Consider the following 25,735-nt stretch of genomic DNA (forward strand, 5'->3'; position numbering starts at 1 on the left):
ATTTTCAAGCTTGACAATAGCAGTACATGATATTTTGTTGCACCTTACATGTCACTGAAAACTGGTCTAACATAAGGAAAAAATCAACTGCCTTACTGAGAAGGCCTTGTTAGGGTTTGCAGGTCTGCATAAGGTCTGAGTTGTTTTTACCATATTGGCTTGTCTAACTCCATCATCATTGGACTGTGTTTTGAGTTTCATCCATTAAAGGATGAATTCTTATTATATGATCAAGGGTATTTCTGTCTTCTAATAATAAGCTTTGCAAAACTAACAGGTAAGTACTAGTCTTACGGTATGAAGTTAAGTTTTACCCTACCAACAGACTGTGATATTAGTTCTTGTCAAATTGCAGAGCTTACACAGACATGGAGATGTGGAAGGTTCAGAAGCTTTGGAATCAAAAGAACTGACATCTATTTCACCGGAATCAATCCTGGAGACAAAACCAAGGGAGAAATTCTTCCTGAACAGCACTCTTCGTATTGTCCCATCCTTAGATAATACAACAGTAGAATCGGGATTACAGTCAACTGACAGGCAATCAGGGATAATCACGATCCACAGCAGCAGTGACTGCAATCAGGGATTCAAATCCAATGCTCAGAACCAGTCCAAACACCCATTCTACATCAATTCAGAGAGTAGGAGTAACTCCGAGTCGGAGGAAGAACTTGAAGCAGAAAACAGGCATCCTTTGGGTAGGGAGAATGTGTACCATTGCACAATCAACAAAAGAAAATGCTTTATTCCCAGAAGAGCACCATTTCATATAATTTCTGGCAATTCAAATAAATCATTTAAGAAAACGTTGGAAAGTGAGAAATTTCAGACAGTATCAGCAGATGAAGATGGAAGAAAAGGTATACAGTTTATTAGATAACAATTACTTAGATTATTTTTGTTCAAGATAAATGATGATGCTACTTTGATAGGAGCAAACGGCATACTGTCACATTTATTCATCACCAATACCACCCTGACCTCTTGGCTGCTGGGGGATTTTTTCAGCACATATTTAAGTCATTGTACGCCTTTCTAAATGTCGCCAATTTTATAGAAAATTTTGTAAATGTTGTGTAATAACTTGCATGATGTATATGTTTGGTCCAGCTCTCGTTTAAAATTACTGTGAAGTGCTAAAATTCTTTTTTTCCAAAAGTTAAGGCTCAAATTGTAAGCATGTTATCATTTGAAATATGGAGATGACATTTCCCCCAGAGCACCACTTACAAAGAATCCTGTTGAACTGTGTGTCCATGGTAACATGATGAAAATATTGAATGTGGAAAATTTGAAGTATGAAAAAGGCAACTTTAGACAAATTTAGTTGAAATATTTTGAATGGTTTGAGAGTTCTGCTTGAACACAGTAATATTTGCATATAAACCATCATAGCCATCCCCTGTATGACATTGGATGGCTAAAAACTTACTACAGTCTGACCCCACTATAACATGGAAGTTGGGGTCTGTAGAACCCGACCATATTATAGACCAAACCGTGTTATAAACAATCAAATCATTTAGCTGAAGAAAATGATGCATTTACTTAAAATGTGGCAGGCAAGGTGTGTGTGTGTGTGTGTGTAATAAAAGTGGGCACAAAAATATGTGCTTTTGATTAAATGAAGACAGACTAGTCTGAAAAACACTTGTATATTGACAACTTACATTGTATATACACTTGTATTTAATAAATCCATGAATGTAAGTATAGATCATGTTATAAACTTCATCCTGTATGAAAACATCACATGTATATATATAAAAAGAACTGGAAGTCCTCATTTTGATCTATTTCCGATTGTCACTTAACAATTCACTACAGTTGCAGCAAGTAGCACATGGCTATAGCTGTCTACATGCTACATATACATGTACTTAAATTGGCCCTGATTTTGGTCAGCTGGAGACGGTATCATCTTTCCGAGGCTAACTAGGGGATGAGGCTATTGATAGGGAAATTAAAACTTGAACAAATTAAATGTTTAGCAAGCATCTTTGCAAGATACTCCATCATCAGTTAACTTGACAGCCATATATCTATGGTTTCAGAAGATTGGAAATTTAATTTGCGTTTTATGCAGCCGTTCGTAGCGATCATAAGCAAAATTTTTTATGGTATATTTTGTTGCCAGTAAGGAAAATAAATCACTGTTTGCAGCATTGGTGAAGCCCAGCAAGATCCATGAATAAACTTTTTACATATTATTTCTCATACTTTTAAGAAGAAAAACATCTTTCGTGTACGAGATAAATACATATATATGAAATTGCAGGAGCCATGCCATGATCATCTTATGTTAGAATTCATACATGATTTCTTCCCAAAAAATGATATTAAACTTTTAACACATTTCTTTTCGTGCTTTTAAGAAAGAAAAAAAATTGCTTATGAGAAAAGTACCTGTATAAGAAATTTTGGGAGCCACACCACAATCATATTATATCCAAATTTGTGTTATAACAGAGCATGCTATAGCAGGGTCACAGTCTAACACTCTTTACTTTCTTCCCAGATGATGATGATTATGATGATGATGATGACACTGATGAGGAGATTGATGAGGACCTGATGCACTTCTCAAGGTGAGAGAACTGTTGTTAAATGAAGTAATTAAAATCCTGATGAATCTGCCAGCAAAAGATAAGAACAAATGTCATTCTGATTTAATTAGCTCTTGGTCCCTCTTTGTCAGAGTGCTCTCCAAAAATATGCATCAGATTCATTCTTTGCATTGTTTTTGGGGGGAGCAGGGTTTAAGTCAAGTGTCCTAATTATCAACACAGCACTCCTTAATTGTAGCATGTTTCATTATAATATAATTCTGGATACAATGCAGTCATGACGCCATTACAAAATATATTTAAAATTGAGGGCTGTTTCAGTAAAACATGTACTACCCAGGGAAAAGGCACTTTTATATTCAACCAACAAAAGAAGCAGTAAAAAAAAATTATGATCCACCATCAGATGTGTTATGATCGGAAAACATTTCCTCCCTTATAAAAGTGTATTATTTTACCTAATTTCTGGCCAACTGGTAGTGGGCAGTCAAAATTATCGCAATTTTGGTTTGGGGACAGAAGCAGTTTAAATGACAGGTTATCAGAGATAATCTATACCAAATTTTCATACATCATCATAATCCACTGCATATTTTTATTTGTATTCATTTTTGATAATCAGTCATTGCTCTTTTATTTGTTTGTCAGCTATGTATTTTGCTGTTACCATGAAATCCTGGTGACTTATTATTTGTAGATGTGGATCAGTCACTGAATACATTTTCTGAAATATTAGACTCCAGCATGGAGCCTGCTAAATTATGTCCATCATGTCACATGCATTGTAGTAAATTTTGTCCCAGGGTCTGTATAGTAAAGAGCATAGAAACCGGTTGGGAAGTTTTTATGCTAAAGTCAGGAAAAATTTACAGATAGGATCCAATTTCAGATGCAAAACAGGTAGAGAAAAATCCCTGTATCAAAAAGATTTACCACAAAAAGAACATTGTCTTGTTTTCTTTGGTGAAATTTTTTAATTATCAATTAAATTTTTGCCTGGCATATATATAGATTTCTCACAGTGGAGTTCACGTTTTCTAGGCAAAAGAAATATAACAGAATCATGAATGGCATCTTTGCAAGTAGCATTTGATTTGATTTTTGATATATATGTACTGCTTTGAGTTCAACCACAATCGGGGTGGATGCAGTGTTAAGTCTTAAGGTGGTAAAATTATACTGTATGTCATGTATCTCTGTAGGAATGAGAAGTCTGGCACTGCAGAGATGAAGACTAATGTGAAGGTTGATCACCGCAGGACCACGTGGATGAATGGATTTATGATGTTTAGTCAGCTCAACAGAAGGAAGTTCATTGAGTCAGTCTAAAATTTACTACAAGTCTACTTGAAAATTATTGGATTTGAAGTTTCTCAATTTTTTTCATTGATTTCTCTTAAATTCAGTCTTTAAATGCCAGTCACCAAACAAACATGGTTCTTATTTCTCAGCTTTATTTGGTATCTAAAATTCACTAAATAAATTAGGTTTTGCAGCTAGGAATGAAACAAAAATTATTTTTGAATATTTGCATCATTATCAAGAGCATGAATATTTCTGATATTACCATGTTATCCTGTCTTGCACCATTAAGACATTTTTATGTCTTTGCTTTTTAATAGTCAAGAAATTTCCAACATATAGTATGTTTAACATATTTTAGGCATTTTATACACCAGCCATAAGGCAGAGCACATTATGTTATAATATGGTACATTCTTCTATGTGGTGTCTACACAATACCTTTAGTTGTCTACAACCTAATTGTCAAACTTTGTGGATGTCTTGCACTTGCAGCAAAGAAGAACCATATTGAATTCAGGCTAAAAAAACACAGAGGTCAGGGTTTTGTGACTGTTGTTGTTGTAGGGTTTAACGCCATTTTTCAGCACGTGATAGGCTATACATGGCGGCCAGTATTAATGGTGGAGGAAGAAACTGGGAAATCCCTGGAAAGAACCACCGACCCTCGAGAAGCTACTGGCAAGCTTTCTCACATATCCACATTGGCCGAATCCGAGTCTCGAACCCATGCAGACAGAGGTGAGATGGCAGTGATCCGTAACGGAGAGCGCTTTAGACCACTCGGGGCCCCGTTTTGTGACTGAAAGACGGAAAATGGTTTCTGCACAACAATGCAGGGTCTCTATCATCTTCAGTTACCAAGCTTTGTGCTTCCACTTGAGGTTAAGAAACAACTCTGATGATTTGGGATTAAATGGTCAAAGGTAAAGAGTAATGTGATTGAAAGAAGATAAATGGTTGTTGTACAATAACTTGAATTCTACACCATCTACAGGTACCATATTTTGTGGTTGGCTTGTACTTGGGGCAGGGAAGCAAGTGTCAAATTTGTGGCTTAAATAATAAAAGGTCAGGGTCATTCAGAACCAACTAAACTTTGTTGATTGTTTACTCTTTGGTTAAGGAAGAAAGCTCATGGCTTTAAATTTACAAAATACAAAATATTATCTCAATAGAGAACTCTAAACATGGGGTAGATTTAAAATATGTTATTCACTATTCTTTCAATCAGATTCAGTATCAACCTCAGTCTTACAATGACAACCTTGGACCACATACCTCTCATATCAGCCTTTCTATAAGATTCAGTATCAACCTCAGTCTTACAGTGACAACCCCGGACTACATACCTCTCATATCAGCCTTTCTATAAGATTCAGTATCAACCTCAGTCTTACAGTGCCAACCCCGGAGTACATACCTCTCATATCAGTCTTTTAATCAGATTCAGTCTCAACCTCAGTCTTATAGTACCAGTCCCGGACTACATACCTCTCATATCAGCCTTTCTATAAGATTCGGTATCAACCTCAATCTGACATTGCCAATGCCAGACTACATACCTCCCATATCAGCCTTTCAATCAGATTCAGTCTCAATCTCAATCTTACAGTGCCAATCCCGGAGTACATACCTCTCATATCAGCAAGATGATGGGCCATGTTTGGAGGAACATGACTGCTGAGGAACAAAAACCATACAAGTAAGCATATTGTTTTCAGTCTGATTGGCTCGTAGTTAAGTAAGGAATTTTTTATATGCCTTGTTAACTTTTAGCAGTTTAAAAAATATTGTGGGGTTTTTTCTCTCTCTCTCTCTCTCTCTACAGCAGTATAATAATAAAGTTCAGAACATGTATTTGTTATTTTTGCAAATTGAAACCATGTGAGTTATGAATAATCTGCTCCCACTAGTATATAAAACCATGATGGGCGAATGGACCTTCTGTTAATTTCAATTGGCATGACCAAATTCTTATCACTCAACATTGTACCATTACAGTACTGATTAGTCCAGCAGTAAGGGCTACAGAAACTGTATTCATACACATTTATTGTAAATGTCATTTATTTGCTTAAGTATTTCATTTAGCAGTGCATGTTTGGTGAACTGGATGCCCTAAATTGTCACTGTTATATTGATAGATTTTTCCTGGATAATTTTTAACCTTTTGAGAACAGCCCATAGGATGGCTAGTTGTCTGTCTGTTTGCCCATTAGCAAAAGTTGGTTATCACTAATCTACCTAAACTATTTGGAAGAGTACACATGTTTATCCATGGGTCCTGTTGGTCCTAAATGATTCTGGTGTTGCTCAAAGATCCATTATGGTTCCCATAGTGACCATGTTTACAATTTTGTTATCCCTACTCTTAAATGATTCATCATATTGATTTGGGGTTTTCATCACAAGACTTACTGTGATGCCAAGTTGCTTCTAAATGAAAGTGTGATCTGACATCCAGTACCGTGTTAAAATATTGTTATAGCTGTTTCTCCTGACTGGAAAGTCATATTGACCAGAAAATTTTTTTTGGTGTCTAGTTGGTCCTAAATGAAAATATTGCAAATTGGATACTCATTATGGTCACAGTGGTGACTATTTTCAAAATCTTGTTATTACTATTCCTGCTGAATGCATGGTCACATCAACATGGGTTTTTCATCAAAGAGACATCTTACGATTTCTAGTTGGTTCTAAAAGAAATTGACATTGCATTTAGTATGGCCACTAGGATGGATGGTCATATCAACATTAGGTAATCCAACAATATCATAGATGGTTTCAATACACCATAGTTTAAGGAAAGAAAGTTGCTTCCCCTGGAATGGGGGGGGGGCTAGTAGAACATCAAAGGAACTGAATAATTAGTGAAATAGTGAATTTCAGAGTCAAAAGATTGCATTCATGAAAGTTATCAAATATTCTACCTGGCATTATTCACAAGGCAAAAATCTTTAATAGATGAATTTCTTTTGCAACAATGTAATGAAACTAATTAAATAATTAAAAAGCTATGATCTAGACAACAGAGGAAAAAATGTCAGACTAGTTAAAGTTTTATCCCGAGCCATTAATTTCTAATTGCAGTGCCAGTAGCTGGTAAAGGAAAGTAACATTTCCATTGGTCAGAATGTTACCACATGATCAAAACGATTTGCATTTATTTCTGTATGAACTGTAAGGAGAACTACTTTTCTAAGAATACCCACTTCTATAAATAGAGTCACGTGTACAGCATAAGATAAACACTGCCAGTGAAGGCAGACACGAAGTAAGCATTAAAGGAAAAGAGCATTCTAACAATTTTAAAAAAAAAATAATTGACTAAATTTGGTTTTCATTGGTTGAAGGACTGGTATTATGATAACCTTATTACGATAAAGCAGGACAATCCCAAGTGCTGTGAATAGCTGCATAACAGAAAACCTCAAACATGTTTTACTACGCTTAATTAAGACTTATGTTTTTTAATGATGCAAACAAAATAACATGACGAATAATTAAAATTTCAGTTATAAAAGTTTCTTTTTTTTTCTTCCGAGTTTATTGTGGTATAAACTATCAGTTGCTGACTTACATAATGCCCGAAAGCTGTGTGAGTCGGCAACTTACAGTTTATACCACGATAGACTCAGAAAAACCCATGTTAAACTCTTAAATGATATTTTTCCTCTGTGAAGTTTTGTTTAAAATATTTGTGATATTGCAACAATTCATTTGCTGCACAATGGATTTTAAAAAATACAGAAATACATTTCCAAGCATCTTTGTTTTGATATTTTAAATGAAATTGTTTACAACATGATAAATGGTTTATTTCAGCAAACTTAAAAACTGCATTCTTTCCCTCATTTTTTATCGAATGTGTACCTTTATGAAGTAGTCATAAAGTCTACATGGCTATTTATTGACAAAAACCATCCCCAGCCTGGTTGTATTGAAAATTGTGAACTTGATCATCGAAGTCAAGTTAAATGACATTGTAAGGGTCCTGAGTAAAAAAATTTAGATCCAGAAAATAAAGTGAATCATCACAGTTGTTATTTTGCATGTGTATCTTCAGATTAGCACATTCCTCTAGTGCTGAAGACTTATGGTAAAGGTCAGAAACATGATTAACTGCTTAGTTAAATGTGTGGATTCTTTAATATTCCTCTGGGAATTGATTTGTTCATAATCAGAATCACATGGTACATGTGGCTGAATAAACTGAATTGTGATATGTTGATTTTAACTCTGTAGCCCAAATGGAAAGTTGGGATTTTCTTCTAAGCAATAAGATGCTCATATTCTCATTTCCTAAATAATTGCTTTAAGTGAAGCCTATACATGGGTATTGGCCTCATATTGTGTGTGTGTGTGTGTGTATATATATATATATATATATATATATATATATATATATATATATATATATATATATATATATATATATATATTTTGCAATAGGTGTGAAATGGCCTTGTGGGCTCTGTAGTGGTGTAACATCAACCAATGCCAGGTACATAGAAAATATTTCTTCTTCAGATATGTTACCTTCTCAAAATACCTTAAGAGAACTACTACTAGCTCACAAATCCAGCTTTCCCAGATTAAATCTTTTTAGCTAAAACACTAAAAGCTATCTTCCCAGATAGGTGGCAGTTAGACTGATATCTCCTTGATACCAGATTTGGCACAGAATCCTGTGAATTCATCAATTACTACTTCCATTCAGGCTAAGTAGCACACTCTTCAGAGAGGCCTCACAAAATCCATACATACAAGCCAACCATTACACTTTTGGCATAATAATTACACTGTTGTTTTTTTTTAACTAAATTACACCTTACACGTAACAGTATATGGATTGTGCTTTTTCGGTATATCTCCCTCCAAAAAATATCAGCAAGTTTTCTCATTTTTATTAACATCTCATTAATCCCACAGATCATATTCAAGAAAAGATGGCTTCTGCGTAACTATGACATAAGAGTACACTTGTCTGTAGAATTGCATGCACAGTATTAATGTGTTTTTTTATATAGTGGCTATCCTATTTCCAAGAAATATGCTGGTTTCTACTTTCAGACCTTTGTTATGATTCATGTTTGTTAGAGTCTGTAGTGCACTACAGGCCATGTCTAATGGCTTTTATACAAGAGTACAATAGACCTGTATGTACTTTCCTTTCACTATCATTATGTTCTATTTATAGCAGATGTATGGCTTAGCTCGGAGAAAACAAACTGGTTGCTCTCAGATTCTTTGCTCTGATTCATATTTGATACAGAACCAGTCTGAAGGTATTTTAATGCAAAAAGTCAAGTCAGATTTATTCTAGTCAGTGTGTGTGTTGAAGAAAAATGTTTTTTCAAATAATTTCACATTTACACACCTCCTAAGTCTTGCCAAGAGTTATTTCATACACTGCATCACTTATCAATCTAAGTGGATTCAATGAATTTTTTATACTCTTGAGTTTGTAAAGGGATACAACAATGGGTTCTAATACTGTCCATTGTAGAGGTCATGTAATCATTGTGGAGCAAGAGATGCTACTTCATGTCCCTACTTGTACAGCTGCCAGAAGTTCTGTGAATCACCCACAACAGGCTAAAAAAAACAACAGTATGCTAGTAATATTTTTGAGCAAAATATGATTTCATGTGTTACCCTCTTCATTCTCGATCTCTTTGTCAACAAGGATATCTCCAACCTCATACAATTTCATGATTTTGCACACCTAGGTAAGGTTCATCCATATTCAGGTAAGAATGTTTCCCCCAGGAACTAGAATTGAATTAATGGAATGTTAGATTCCTTGTCTATACGAAGCAATCCATCTGCTAAAGAATTCCTTCACCTGCTGAGTTTTTCTTCCAGCAGCAGCCAACATTGTAGTCTTAGGTAGTGTTCTTGGGCTCCCAGCAGCAGCCAACATCGTAGTCTTAGGTAGTGTTCTTGGGCTCCCAGCAGCAGCCAGCATTGTAGTCTTAGGTAGTGCTCTTGGGCTCCCAGCAGCAGCCAACATCGTAGTCTTAGGTAGTGCTCTTGGGCTCCCAGCAGCAGTCAACATCGTAGTCTTAGGTAGTGCTCTTGGGCTCCATAACCATAATTATGTGGTCCAAATGGAGGCTGAATATTGACTATTGAACCAGCTTTAACAGTCTGCACCATATGGGGTTGTATCTCAAAGGCAGGGAAACCACCCTGGACTTCTATTGGGAATACCTCTGCAAGTTCAGCCTCTGGCAATCACAATCGGTACAGATGCGACTGGAGAGCAAGTCTCCTACCATTTCAGGAGTGTAGCCTCCTCGGGATCATTATTTACATAACATTCTCCAACAAAAACCATTTTTGAAAGTTTTTCATTGGTAGCTGGAGAACATGCCTAGGAATGGGTTTCATTCTGTCTGACTCCACTGTGGTAACTTCTCTCAAACAGCAAAGGAGAACCAAGTCCCCAGACCTTTGTATTCTTGTTTGAGATTTTCTAAAGCATAGTCCTCAATGACAGATCTAAATTTAAGTTTGACATGCCCTAGGCTGGCTAATGTATTGGCAGATTCATTTTCCTGCAACAAGAAATTAATGCAAGTGGAATGGTCTCTTCATCCCTCAGTTTTCACTCAGTGGGATATTCGACCTCTTGGTGACAAAGTGGAATACCAGAATCCCAACCTTTATCTTGCCAGACCGAGATCCAAAAGGTCTGGATAATCGATGCACATTCTATATATTGAAATCACCAGATGTAACACTTCTCCAACACCTCCAGTTTTGAAGGTGATAAAAGAATCAGACTGTCTCCTAATCGTGATTATTCCGCTCACATGAGAATCTTGGATCAATCTCGCAACAGAATCACCAGGAATTCAGATATTGCCTCGTATGCATTACCTGCACGTCTCGATCTTATTGAATACGCTCTTAAAAACAATTCTCAATACAAGTGGTGAAGTATCCCTCAGGTGAGATAGCCATCCCACTTAGAGGCGTACAAAAGGCAGTAGACTATATTCTCAGTGGAGCAAACAGGATCACTTATGCCAATGTTGTCATCCATACCGCAATAGCTATCTTCCAGTGACTCTTCAATGAGAAAAAGTTAGCACCAATCACAATTAAACCTGCCATTCCACAACTGTTTTATCACGGAAGAGAGGATATAGAGCAAACCAGTCTTTTGTTTATTTTAGATTTCACCTGACTAATGACACTCTTGCACAAGTGATTTTTTGTGGGTACTAACCTGGTTGAACAAGATACCATTTGAACCGCTCTCAGGGGCTTAATTAGTTAACCACTTACATAACATAAACCAGTGAATTTGCCTGCATATGAGCTCACGAAATTAGGAACTTTGTCACAAACATTCCATAGGAGTGAAACTGTTCTCTAGCTGTAACTATCTGTGGGATTGAGAACTAAGTACACTTCTAAAGGACTCTATTTGATCTGAGGAACCTTTTCCCTGGTGCAAAAGGTTACATTTCCAGGTTGTTTGTCAGCTTCATAAACATGCAGCTTCACAACTTCCACAGGATTTGTGGGAGGGAAATTTTTTTCCTTTCAAAGTCACTCCCTGACAGAAGAATAGTCTCCAGTTGGGTTATCTTAAAACTGTCCCATATGGGACCGGAGATGGTCTCTCCCTCCACCTCTTACCTATTCTCTCAAGTTATTATTATACATTGTCTTTTCAAAAGTATAATGAATAGAAATAGAGATGGTAGGAGCAATATGACTATTCAGAATTTCAACATGATAATTATCTTGCAAGTTTGATTTCTGGTGATTCGTGAGGTTTTAAGTTTTTCCCTTGTAAAGTAATAACTCAGTATTACATATGTTACAATTTTGTTTCTTTCATAAAATGCTGTCAAAATTGCCAGATAACAAATATTCAAAAACCAAGTTTCTATTCAAATAATCACAAAAAGCTAAACAGATTTGAATGTTCAAATATTTATTGAACTCTAGTTTTGACTGATAATTTGCTGACTTTCATATCTTTGCTTCTTTGAAATAAATCTCAAAATAAATTTTATATTGAAAGGACAGGTGGCTTAATGCCACATTATGTTGCATGCTGTTAAGAGATATAGACAATCAGATTTAGTGAAGATGTGGTTGAAGTGTCATTTTTTTTATTCCTTGTAATCTGAGATAAATGTTGACTCAACAGAGATGCCAACCATTCCGGAAGTTGCACATTTATTTTGAATGTTTGGTCAAAATCCAGCATTTCAAATTATATTCATGATATTCTGGAAAATCAAGAGTTTGATAGAGAAAATTTTGACTTAGTTTTTTGTGTGGACACAGGTAGGGATAAAAGTACTGCAGCACCAGTAGGACAGTCTGGTACATAAAATGTAGTTTCTCAACGTTAAAAAGTGTTGTGTATATAATAAGTAACCAGTCAGCTGAAATGAAGAGATGAGAAAGATGCAAATAATGCATGAGGAATAATATTTATGGTTATTTGCTTGGGTCAAAATGTTGAAGGAATTTGAAGTTCTGGAATTGAAGGAATGCATACACCATCTGTAATCATGGAACCACCACTGTTCTGACTCTGAAGAGATTTGTATGGGCTCGTGGGAAGATCCCAAACCAAAATTGCAAGCTTGTTTTAAAGCTTGCAGCAAGCTTGCCACAAGCTTATTTATAAAGCTTGCGGCAAGCTTGTATTTGGAACATTGCAGCAAGCTTGCGCAAGCTTATTTATAAAGTTTGTGGCAAGCTTGTATTTGGAACATTGCAGCAAGCTTGCTGCAAGCTTGTATTTGGAACATTGCAGCAAGCTTGCGCAAGCTTATTTATAAAGCTTGTGGCAAGCTTGTATTTGGAACATTGCAGCAAGCTTGTATTTGGAACATTGCAGCAAGCTTGCGCAAGCTTATTTAACAAAAGTGTCATAAGCCTGCACAAGCTTGCGCAAGCTTAAGCTTGCACAAGCATGCGCAAGCTTGTTATTTATTTACCTAGTACAATAAGTATACACAAGCTTGCGCAAGCTTGTTACTAGCTTGTTGCAAGCTTGCAGAGATTTCTTGCTACAAGCATCTGGGCTTTCAAAAATCAGACATGATTGTGTTTTCCCCCCTTCCAAAAAACCCCCTGAAAATGTGAAGTGGGGGGGGGGTCTGGGAGTCCGAAGGCCCCTGTCCAAAAATGCATTTTAGACTCAACTGCTCCTGGTGGACCAAATTATCATAATATATTGCAAAGTTTTACTTCATTCCAATGAAGTAATCTGCATATTTAATGATTAAATAATGCAATCTTATAGTTGCAATGCAGTGGAAAACAAATCTGTTCTGCCAAAACATTAAGTTTAATTCCATTGTTCAAGTTTATTCATTCACTGCAAGCTTACCCAAGGCTGCAGAAGCTTTATGTGTTCCCCTAGCTGCAAGTGTCACGCCCCTATGAAATGATCATGAATAATGAATGAACTGTTCATGAACTTGGTTCAAGAACCGTTCATGAAAGTTCATCAAAAGGTTCATGAATTATTCTAGAATGTGCATGAATTGAAAACAGTCCACAAATTGGATCATCATCATTCATGAACAAGTGCATGAACATATTCATGAACTATGATGAACAAAGTTTCTCAATGATTCATCACTTCATGAACAGTGCCTATAAAACAAAATATGATAACCTGACAAGTCACAAATACCTATTCATCCTGAATCATACAATAACCTTAGATGGGGGATGGGGTTAATACAGTATAAAATGCAACATATTATCTTAAAAACTGTATTTGATTTCAGATAAATTTAAACTGACAAATGATATTCTTTTTTTTTACCCTTAGCAACACTTTTTGTATGTTCTGTAATTTTTCTTTGAAAAATGTTCAAGAGATATTGGGGCAGTTGCCTGCAATCAACTGTTGAAGCATATGTCATCGTCATGGGGCTGTCTTTCAGCTGGGGTTTCTCCTGACCAATCTTCTTCCAGAGACTGACCTGTCTGATAACTCTTTTGTGAAGATGTTCAGGGTCTATAATTTAATCAAATCCTGTCCATTGTCACTACTGAATGTCTCCTTCTGCAACTTAAGCTGTTCCATCTGATTACTGTTTGGATCTTTAACATTGTTGCAGCAGTCACAATTTAATGTCTCTTCCATCTTGAATCCTCCAGTTTTCAAATTTTCATCCTTAACCTACAAACTTCATCCTCTAACAATTTTACTTTTCTGCTGTCTGGTCTGAAAAAAAGGTAAAGTTAGTTAATTACAGATAATCTCTGATCAACATTGTTTTTAGCTTTTAGCACATTATCATTGTACCCCACTTTACTTACTGGAATAATATGATCCAACTCAAAAATGATTTAATCCCTTACACATAATACTGAGCATTTATATTATTGCAGAATTTTGTCACTGTTTTATATTAACTGAATCTGTCTAGCCATAGGTATAGTCACAGGAGACGGATGTTTTATTCAGTAAAATATGACATTTTTTTTGACAACACCGTTACACTAAATAACCGTATATATTACAGATAACGGTTATTTCATGCTTTCAAATATTTTCGCCATTTTTTATTGATAAAACGCCAGACTTGTGTGGTATAGGCCCTTAGTATGTCTCTAATGCATCCACTCCGACTCCGCATGTTGCGTATAGCTACTTCCGGTTTCATCACGTTGTTATTTGCACTTTTATTGTGAACAGTTTCACGCATTAACTATTTTCTTAAGGTTTTTTTTTTTAAATTACGAAATTACATCAGATTATAGAAATAGTGATGTCATGTAAAAGAAAACGATCTCGAACATCTCAACTCCTATTGATATCGAACCACGTCTGGTATCGAGAACTGGGGGGGTGGGGGTGATAATGTTTAGTGATTTTCAAAACTTCGATGAGCAAGTTTAAATTAGGTCTGAACAAAATCGTGTCATTAGCTTGGTTATAAATAATATGATGACATATATAAACCAATAAAATATCCATATAACTTCTACTGAAATAATCACGAATGACCAAGAAAAAGATACTCACCGTAATTCTGGTCATCCAGGCTTGGTACGCTTTTGCGCCTAATTTTGCTCTCAACAAATCATTTCCTTCACATTCTTCAAAGTCGCTTCTCTGTACTTCTACTTACTTTAAAAAAATGATATTGAAAATATTCTCATCTGTCCATTCCATGGAGTCCACGGTTTTTGTTCGAGGTTTTTGCCTAACCATCTGCATGATCTTTGGTTTCTGAGGAAGCTTAACTGTTGAAATCGCGCGCGTATATTAACCAATCATATCACGTCTTTTTTCAAAGTCATCCAATCAGAATAATCGTTGTTAATATATTTCGGTTTTTACTGCAAATTGGCAACCAGTGACTAAGTCAATAGAATAAGCAGTTTATAACAGTAATGGAGAGAAGAAAAAAAAACGTTAGGACAAAGTCATTGATAGCTTTTTAAAGCAAATACATTTTGTTGATGCTGGCCAGAAAATATTTTCCCATATTAATCCAGAAATACTCAGGTTAAGTAAACAAGTATTGAATTAAAGATCTGTATGAACATTTATACAGTATATCATTTTAAAAAAAGAAGAAAAAATTCACCTTTATTTAAATTTCACTAATATTGTGAGAAGTTTGTATGATAAATTTTCATGATCATTTTATGAATATAATGATATAGATATTTAATATACATTTTTTTAAGAAATACCATGGTATTGCATCAAAGTACTTGAATTGTTCATGAACCATTAGTTCATGACATTTCAGGAACTTCAAAGATATTATAATAGTTCATGAAAATTTATCAGTGTGTTCATGAACTTCAAGTACATGATTCATCAAAATTCTTGAAGTTCATGAACTTACTTGAGGAACTTTCATGAACACTTCATGATTGTTCATCAAGTCATGACTTTGTTTTCGTAGGGGCGTGACAGTGATGGTGCCTGCTACTTGGATACATGGTCTCAAACTTTCACAAGCAGTGGATATATATATATATATATATATATATATATATATATATATATATATATGAAGAAACTTGTTGCAAGCTAGTTTAAATTTACTTTCTGAAACATACAAGAAAGCTTGTGCAAGCTAGTTTACTTTCTGAAGAAAACAAGCTTGCACAAGCTAATTTTACTTTCTGAAGAAAACAAGTAAGCTTGCGCAAGCTAGTTTTACTTTATGAAACAAACAAGAAAGCTTGTGCAAGCTAGTTTTAATTTCTGAAGCAAACAAGAAAGCTTGTACAAGCTTGCACAAGCTTGTGCAAGCTTGCGGTTATATCCAGCTATCTTGCCTAAGCCTGCACTTGCTTGTACAAGCTTGCGCAAGCATCCATGTTAGCTTATAAACATCAAACTAGCTTATCGCAAGCTTGCCACAAGCTTTCAGCAAGGATGCATTTTGGTTTGGGATGGACTATAATTGTATGGATTTGTTACTTTTTTTTAAGTCTGTTACCCATTAGGAGGGGCTGCCTTATTTATGCAAAAATTGACAGTAGGATTCCTGATAAGCATGCTTGGGGGTTGGCATCTCTCTGACTCTAGTGTTTGAGAGTACAACAGTGAAGATTTCTGAAGAAATGCAGTTTATTCATAGTAATAAATAAATATGAAAGTGTTTGCAGATTTGCCTTTTTTATTCAGTCTTTTTCAGGTGAGTCAGAGATAATCATTACCTATAATCAGTACCATAATGGTGGATGCATGTAGTGGCCAGCGGGAGGTAAATATGAAAGAATTTAAAGCTGGAATGTTGTATGTTGGGCCAAAATTGACATACCCCTACATGTTTCATACTTTTGTATAAAATGGGAAGAAGTAAAAACAATGTCTCAAACTATCAACAAATGTGCTTTCAAAGACTCTGATTGTTGTTGTTGGGATTTCAGAGACAAGGCCAAGACCTACAGTAACTATATCAGAGGAGCGTATGAAATGGATCTGTTCAGGGACAAAGAGAATTTCGACTCTGTAGTACCAACCTCCACCACAACCAGAGAGAGAGATGTTACCTATGGCAGCAAGGGAGGTGATCTGAGGAATTCAGGAAGACAGAAGACCTCATGATACTTCAACACAATCATAGAGACCTCATTTTTCTGTAATCATGTGAAAAAATGCTAAAGGAAACCTTAATTGTTTCTAGTTTCTTCAGGCAGGTTATGCTTGCTTTCAAGTGGCACTCCTTTTCCCTACTTTTCAAATCACTTTTATCGCTTTTTAAATTGTGGCTATATTTTTTTATCTATTTGATATGTACTAATTATGATAGAAAAGTTGTTTGTCTCTCAGTGCTTTCTTTCCAGCAATTTATGCAGCTTTAAGGAAACGTGGCATTCATGTATTATACAGCCTGGTCCGTTGGTCTTTGTGCGTTGTGAGTGCAAGTAACAACATGTCAGCCGTATCATAAACACAGTTTCAGTTGAAGGTTGGCTGCTTTAGTGTCTCACCAGTTTATTCCTGGATAAAGCTTTCGGGATTAAGGAGCAAATATGTGAGTGGAGATTTGGTTGATTTTAGTCCTGGCCTACCTTTCTGTCTGATTTTCCCAGTTTATCTTACTTTGGCCAATGTTTTAAAACCAAATATTCCTGCTTTTTCACAAAAGGTGGAAAAAGCCAGAGTATGGAGCAAAGGGAAATAAAAATGTATGCCATCATTAGGACACTAATTGGTTTTAATATGAGACCTGCACATGTGTTTTGTGCCACACTTCTATGGCACCTGATATTTTGGTACTATCTAACAGCAAGAAATATTGAATTATGGCCAGTGTTTGTTTTTCCATTTATGTGGACTTGTTTCTCTGTTAGCTTTATATATGAATATATTTGTAGAGAATCTTAAGTTTATTGTAACATTGGATATTTTACAAACATGCAGATGTAGAAAGAACTGATGCAAGAATTAACACGGATTTGTGAGATATCAAAACCAATTTTATTAGTCAGCTAATGTAATTTTAATTTTCATACATGAAACCATATCTCATATCAAGTTTACAAATTCTCTAGAGTTTTATACTTTCCAGTGCACAAGCAAAGCAGATCAGAGTGTGAAAAAGATCATCGGATAGAGCTGGTTTTATAGATTTAACAGACTAATAGAGACAGACAGGGATAGATAAATGACTACTTAAGAATGAAATATAACTGCAGGTCTTCCTTTTTTTTTATCATTTTTCTTCTGTTCTGTTGTACTCTGGAATTGAAAATGTCTTCATATAATTAATGTACAAAAATCATAATAGGATGGGGGTTTCAAACGTTTTCACTGAAATCATAGAAATACCAACAAATGTATTCCTAATTGCTGAACTTGAAGAAAATCACGATCAAAATTGGTAACAGAAACTGATATATCGCTAGTGTTATTGTCAAAAATGGTAGATAGGACCTGAAAATTTTAATCAACATTATGAAATATCGGCTTTAAAAAGAAGTCATAAAATTTGTTACATTTTCTTTCCAAATGACATTCTTAGTACACCATAATTAATGATATTCAAGACAATTTTGATCAATGAAAATGTCACGCCTAGTGGAGGCAGTACAAAATGAATACCAATTAAATAATTTTTTAGATCAATTGAAATTTGTGTTCTAGTTTTATCTTTTGGTTCCTTTTTTATCATCTTGAATGCAATGTGTCCTTTTGTAAGTTAACGTAAAACTTGTAAATCTTTAGTAACAGCTCTGTCTGCGAGTGTTTCTCAGAGAACCTAATTAAGTGCTGACCATGTTTTGATATCAGACTTGCAGAAGGATTTGTTATATTGTAGCACTAAATAAAAAGTAGGACTCCATTTCCATTATCACGTTACATTTTTTTAATCAAAGGAGGTGGATAAAACAAAAAAGTTAAAAGGCATACAAATCCTACATACTTAAGAACCAGTGGCTCCGGTCATATGTCAGGTAACTTATTTCAGTTGATCAATCGAACACTTATAATGTTATTGTGTATGTAATCTAATTAAACTACCTTAAATTAACAGGCTGTATCATAACTGTGATTAAAGGTAGCAAGGCAACCAGGTGAAAGGAGTACATAGTAAAATAACGAGTTTTGTTTTACAGATATGGACCATTGTGATATGCCTTTTGCACACTAAAATGACCAAAAACAAATTATTTTTAACTCAAGTAAACATTTTTTAGTTCCAATGCTTGTTTTATTTGAACCCTTAAAGCTTGATTGCACATCTTAGTAATTTTCTTTGCAGTGACAGTTTTGTTTATCATCTTCAGCCCTACACTTTGGCATATTAAACATAAAACTGTCTTCCAAGAATTAAGATTGTGATAATGTTGTCCGTAGTGAAGTGAATACTAAAGGTCAGACAGAAATGAGACTGTTAAGATATCTACATTGTGATCGTACTAACAGGCAAAAATTATAAAGATGATATGGATTAAAAACTACTGGTGTTGAACACATACAAAGACCATTTACAAAAAGTGATCATGTGACTCATGCTTTGATCTGGCAAGCCTAACTGGTAACTACTGGTAGGCGTAACTACTAAACAATAATGCTGGATAGGGCGCTGGGTGTTTGTATGTACATCTGCATAAATGACACCTGCTTGATGGTGCAAGACACTGGATTGTGTAAACTCCTGATTTGTGTGTATATTGTACTACTGGGAAAACTTGTTGAAATCACATAACTATGAAAGTATGGTGTTGCATTCCTTAGACATCAGATTTATGACACCAAAGGTACCAAAATAAAACCTTTTTCAACCAATACTTTATTATGTATAAAAAGTTCAAATATTTATTTAGTTGTAAGAAGAAAGAAAATGGACAACAATATTCAATCCATCAGTGGAGCTAAATCAAAAGATGGAAATGATACCTCTCAAATGGGGTTGAAAGCCTGGGTGCAAGTTCTGTGTAAGCTTGATCTCCCCTAGAGTGGAGGGATGATAGTTTGGTTGATTGATTCCAGACTGTGCTGTCCTGTTTCCTGAAAAACTTGTCCAAGGAAGACTGCACTGAGCAGCTTCGCTCTCTTTATCAGCCTGGCAACCTTAGCACTTTCATGATTGGGGTTGTTCTCAAGAGTGAACAATAGAAGTTGAGTTTTTAACAGAGAGCGTTGAATGGAGATGCTGCTGCCATAATGGCTACACTGAAACTGAGTGAAGCTTCCAGAATCATCCCATGCTGCATGTTTGCATATATTTGCACATATCTGTGCATTGTTCTGCTCGGGTGTTAATGTGAATAAACGTAAGACTTGGCAAGTTAAATACATGTAAATCTGGAGTTTTCTGAAATTGCTGTGCAGCCAGCTTGGAGAGAATAAGATATTTGCTGATACTTTGACTGTACTGCTTACTCCTGTCTAATACTGTTGAAAACTGCATGTATTCAGTCCCATCTAATAGTGTTGAAAACTGTATATCTCCATTCCCATCTGATACTGTTGAAAACTTAAACTCTTGTGTAATACTAGTGAAAACAGCATATATCCACTCCTGTCTAGTACTGTTGAAAACTGCATGTATCCACTCCTGTCTAGTACTAGTGAAAACAGCATATATCCACTCCTGTCTAGTACTATTGAAAACTGCATATATCTGCCCATCAGATACTAATTTAAACCTGATTCAGGAGGTACAGGTGATATTTAGAGGCATATTTTTTATTTCTTCAGCAAGACCAGATTTAACCTTGGCCAAAATTTGAAAATGCTTTACTTTCCAGTAAGTTGGACTGGTTTTGGAACACTGAGGCTGTGATATTTTAATTCTTAGTGAGAAAATCAAATTAATTGGCTTTATCACTATAAAATCTAAGGTTTATACTTGCATGAAAGTTGGATCCAAAGGAGAACAGATTTATCCAGATACGCCAACACTCAATGTGCAGGCAGATCTGCATCTAGGAAATTTGTTAAAATTAATAAGTAGAACAAAAATTATAGACCCTGATCTGTCAGGTCATTATGCAATGGCATATCATTGTCTATGTTGTTTACAGTTGGACCTGATTAGTATATATGGTTTGTGTCAGCCCCATATAATGATTTATTACATTTGCTTAAGCCCCACACTCTTTAGGTTGGGTAAAGGTGAACTTCCCTTTTCATTGGTATTTTACACAACTCGTCAGTTACCTTGATATGGGTCCAAATCCACATTTATGTGTGTCTTGATTTTTAGTTAAAGCAAGCTAAAAGGTGAACTCTTCTTCCGACACAGGTATATCATTCAAGAAACACTACAGTATTTTTCACCATCAAAACCTTTTGCTTGATAGAGTTCAATATTACAGCAGCACTATCTTCTGTAATGTATATAATACACCCATACTGTATGTACTTGCTTACAAGTCGAAGCAAACTGCAAACAACAAAGATCCTGATCTGCACTGGCATAATGCATTGCAGACCAGGGTCTTTGTTGTTCTACTGAATAATCCTAACAAACTGAACAGTCGTAGATCTGCCAACACATTATGCGCCATCAATCTGGGTCTGTGCAATTTGCGGTTGGACTCGACTTCTATGCGAGTATATATGGTTCATTGCAGTGTGATTTGGCTCCATACTGAAGCATAGCTTACCTTAAATCTACTACTTAAAATAAATCAGACATGTTATGAAAACCTTTTTCGTACCAAATTTATGAAACGTTAATTGTCAAGTTTTGTCACTTGTCATGATTACGTTAAAGAACACCAATGATGCATCCTGTTTCCTTGCAACAGGGTTTCTAACAGTTGAACTCAGATTGAGTGTTTATAATGTATTCAGATGTTCATGGAAATTTGGGATGGGATAAAATGCAGCATGAATTCTGCCATTGTTAGAGGATGGTAACGTGTTCAAAAAATATTTGTTACATCATCATGTATCGTCACAAGAGTGAATAGCTACAGTAAGATATGGTTACAGCACCCTGTTCCCCAGGCAGTTTTAACTTAAACCAAACAAACCTTGCGGTCAATCTATTTACTATACATCACTGATTTTTACATGGCATGAAGATGAATGAAAACAACCATGAATTATATGTCACTGGATGTCTGCAAAATACTTCTCATTTCATAAACTGTGTTTAGAGTTTCTTGTGCATATCCTGTGAGTACCTTCTTTCATTGAAGATGCTGACAAATGCATTACCTGTGGCAGACCTCTTTACGGTAATGTTTCAATCACCTGTTATATAATATTCATTTTTATTAGCAGATTCTATATTTTCAGTTTTAAAATAAAGAAAAGGGAACAATTATTTTTAACGTAGCATCTGGGATTCAGACTCTTGCTTAGTGTCTGTTTTGCCTTGACATTTGGGGTATATTTTTATGTCCTCTATTTAACCAGAGCTGAAAATCATGCACATGGCCAGTTTTATTGTTTTGGAAAAACAAGCAGAAAAGACAATATTTTAAAGTAATTCTGACCCAAAATAGGCTCATTTCATTTTAAATAATTTTAATGTGTGTTAAGCTAAAGTTTTTCTAGGGTCACTATAGTGGATTGATAGATTTGTGCTAATTGCTTCCTGAGATGTTTAATGACACCTTGGGATGAATCATGCTTAAAAAGTAAAAAATGAATTAGGCTGAATAGTCTATGCAAAGTCCAAAATTATATGCACTTGTCTAGAAACTGTTTATTACTGAAATAATTGCATATAAATTAATTACATTCATTTTTTAAATGAAAGTATTGTAAACTAAGTACATTTTAGTAGAGAGGAAAGTGCTAGTAGATTAATTACCTTCATTTTGTTAGTGAAAGTTTTGTGCATTAGTTACCTTAATTTTGTTACAGAAATAACTGCAAGTAGATAGATCACCTTAACTTTGTTACTGAAAATAAGTGCTAGTAGATAAATTAAGTTCATTTGAAATGGAAATAAGTACTAATAGATAATCACCTTCATTTGGTTATTGAAATTTATGTACGTTGATTACCTTCACTGTGTTACTCAAATAAGTGCTAGTAGAATTATTGCCTTCATTAAATTTTTGTATTTTAATTACTGCCAGTTTTATTACTGAAATAAGTGCTAGCAGATTAATGACATTTGTCATTTGAACATTTCCATATGGTAGATGTATACATTTTTTAAAGTATGCATGCCCAGTAATGATCTTAGTAATTTGATTTACGGATTTTATATATTTGATAATGCAGTTAATTTATAATGATTCATTTTCATGGAAATTACCTGATCTTATTTGTTTTGTTATTTGCAATACATGTTGTACAACAGTATATTGTACTGTATATTGATGTCTCGTACACATCATCAGAAGCTTATTCCCTGAATTAGGCAAGTAGTTTTCTTTGTTATCTTTTAAAATTCATTGGGCTTTTTCAGTTTCATCGGAGTATATAAATACACCCTGGATACAGTCCAAAATTAATGCCCCTTTTCTATTTTCTATTTACTATCAATACTTGTTTACAAGTTGGGTCCAACTGCAAACTGCACACAGATCTGCTGGTGCACAATGCACTGGCAAATCTGGATCTATACAGTTAGAAGTAATGAATAGAACAAGCATCATAGACCCATTGCAAGCAAGAAATAGCATCCAGCACAATTCTTTTTCCTTTTTACTTCCGATTTTTTTCTTTTTATTATTCAGAGGATTAATTCAAGCCCAGAATGTAAAAAGACATGTAATGCTGAAGCATGTCTTATTTTCCCTTGGCATATGAAATATTCCACTACAGTATAACTTGAGATGAAGACCACCTCTTCTGAGAGACCACATATCTTTTGAGTCCTCAAAATTCTCGTATTTGATACTGTGGTTGCTTTTTGAAAAAAGCCTGCCTTAGAAAACTACTTTTGGGGTTTCCATAGGTTCTCATTGTGTGCCATGTGTTTTATAATACAAACATGTTTTATGAACTTTGTCTTTTTCTAACATTGCTGTAGACAGAAGTATCTATGTCAGACATAAAATTTATAATTTATTATGTTGTTATTTTGCTATAAAGGAAACTGAGTCGGATCGACGTTTAGTTCATGATAAGTATAATATTGACATGAATTCTGTTACTGTTGTTTTTGTATGAAAATATTGCACCTTATTTGTAAGTACCAACTTTTCCAATTGAATAAGAGTTGTAAGTATATTAGTCCATTATTCTTTTGTGTGTTAATTTTACATTAACACACTTTTAATATGCCCACGATAAGGCACAGTGAATTACGTTAAGCGGTTGAATGTCTGTTACTAAGTTCATTTCTGCATAATGGAGTTCTGTACCATCTCTGTTTACCAGACTTTGGGAATGACTTGCACTTGGTGTAAAGAAGATGCCTGTTGATTTGTGGGTTTGAAAGGTCATAGACTAACTGGTAAATAGAGGAAAGGTGTATATTGAGTTCATGGTAACCATTTTGTTCTGACTTTCATTAGGTTTTTCTCAGAGATTTATTTTATAACTGCTATTTAACAAGCATTCTTGCTACTTATTTTGTTTTGACTTTCATTAGGTTTTTCTCAGAAATTTATTTAATAACCACTGTTTAACCAACATTCATGCTACTTGTTTTTTTTTTTTCCTGACTTTCATTAGATTTTCTCAGATTTGTTTTATAACCACTAATTAACCAACATTTATGGTACTAGTTTAGTTCCGACTTTAATTAGATTTGTCCGAGATTTATTTTATAACAGCTATTTAACAAACATTCACATATTGTTATGGTTTGTTGAAATAAATTTTGAGAAAACCAATAGATTTATTTTTTCATTGACATCATTCACTCACTTAGCATTTTTTAATAACTTTGTTTGGGCAATAAAGGAAAAATTCCATATACCATTAGCGATATAAAACTTCAAAAGTCAGCATTCAGATGTTTTTGATGTATCTATACATTATGAACATTTAATTTGTAGATATTTTTATTTAAAGTAAAATTTTAACGTTCCACTTCTGTAGATAAGGTATTGAAATTTCCAGTTTGCTGTAGACCACTCCAGTGGCCTATTGGTTAGAGTGTCACCTCAGATGCGGGAGGTCGTGGGTCCGATCAGTGGGGAAAATACATTACAGACCCCACTTGGGCCTGTATAGCGTCATTGGGAAAATACATTACAGGTAAGGTGATGTCACAGTACTGAAGATTGGTAACAATGTAGCAAGGGGCTGACCTCAATCAGGACCAAAGAGCTGGGGAAAAAAATAGAATGTTTGGGCGGGACAGAGACTGGGAAAACACATACAACAGACAACATATAAACATAAACAACTATACAACCAACGAAAAAGATTTTTATGCAAAGCAAAAGCAAATCTTTTTGAGGCATATGAGTGGCCCTGAAATGAATTCTTCTATTATCTACAGTTCTTCCACCATATTCTCACTTTCTCTATAATTCCTTTCTTTTTTGTTTCTGGAATCCAGTCGGGATGTCCCATCAGTCTAATTTTCTCCTGCACCTTCATCCAGTTTTGATTTAGTCTGTCAAAGTCCTCTTTTTTCTTTCTGTTTTCTTTGTCCTTTCTTTCTTAGCCCACCTGTCTTTACCTTCTTCACCTCTTCTTCGGTCACTTTTCTCATTATTTCTTCTTTCTTTAGATGGTCCAGACCTCACTTCACAAATGACCACTCTGTCCAATGCAGTGTGTCTTCTAGAAAGCACCTGACTCTCATGACACCATCAAGTGCCTCAATCAAGGTACCCATTCCTACATATGGAGGTTGAATGAAACCTCTTAACTTTTCTACTTCCTCCTCTATCATTCCTTGTATCAGATCCCTGGCTACTTTCAAACTAGTGACAAAGTCTGGGATACCTGGATGCTTCCATTCCTTTTCTAACCTTTCCACCACATAGGCTGAGTCCATGATCCAGTACCA

General features: G+C 35.0%; 1 protein-coding gene across 1 annotated transcript in view; it reads left to right on the plus strand.

Annotated features, from left to right (window-relative positions):
• The window catches only part of LOC149808476 (uncharacterized), a 90,469-nt gene extending 68,785 nt beyond the window's left edge, over positions 1–21,684 (plus strand). Inside the window, exons 10-14 of the mRNA XM_089977937.1 lie at positions 356–863; positions 2,522–2,591; positions 3,773–3,889; positions 5,488–5,577; positions 16,773–21,684. Coding sequence (XP_089834063.1) covers positions 356–863; positions 2,522–2,591; positions 3,773–3,889; positions 5,488–5,577; positions 16,773–16,950 — 963 coding nt within the window. The 3' untranslated portion in view covers positions 16,951–21,684. The remainder of the gene's footprint in view (positions 1–355; positions 864–2,521; positions 2,592–3,772; positions 3,890–5,487; positions 5,578–16,772) is intronic.
• Positions 21,685–25,735: the final 4,051 nt, after the last annotated feature.

Source organism: Sinohyriopsis cumingii, chromosome 1 (assembly GCF_028554795.1).
Source record: "Sinohyriopsis cumingii isolate HCF-2022 chromosome 1, ASM2855479v2, whole genome shotgun sequence".
Taxonomy (NCBI): Eukaryota; Metazoa; Mollusca; class Bivalvia; order Unionida; family Unionidae; genus Sinohyriopsis; species Sinohyriopsis cumingii.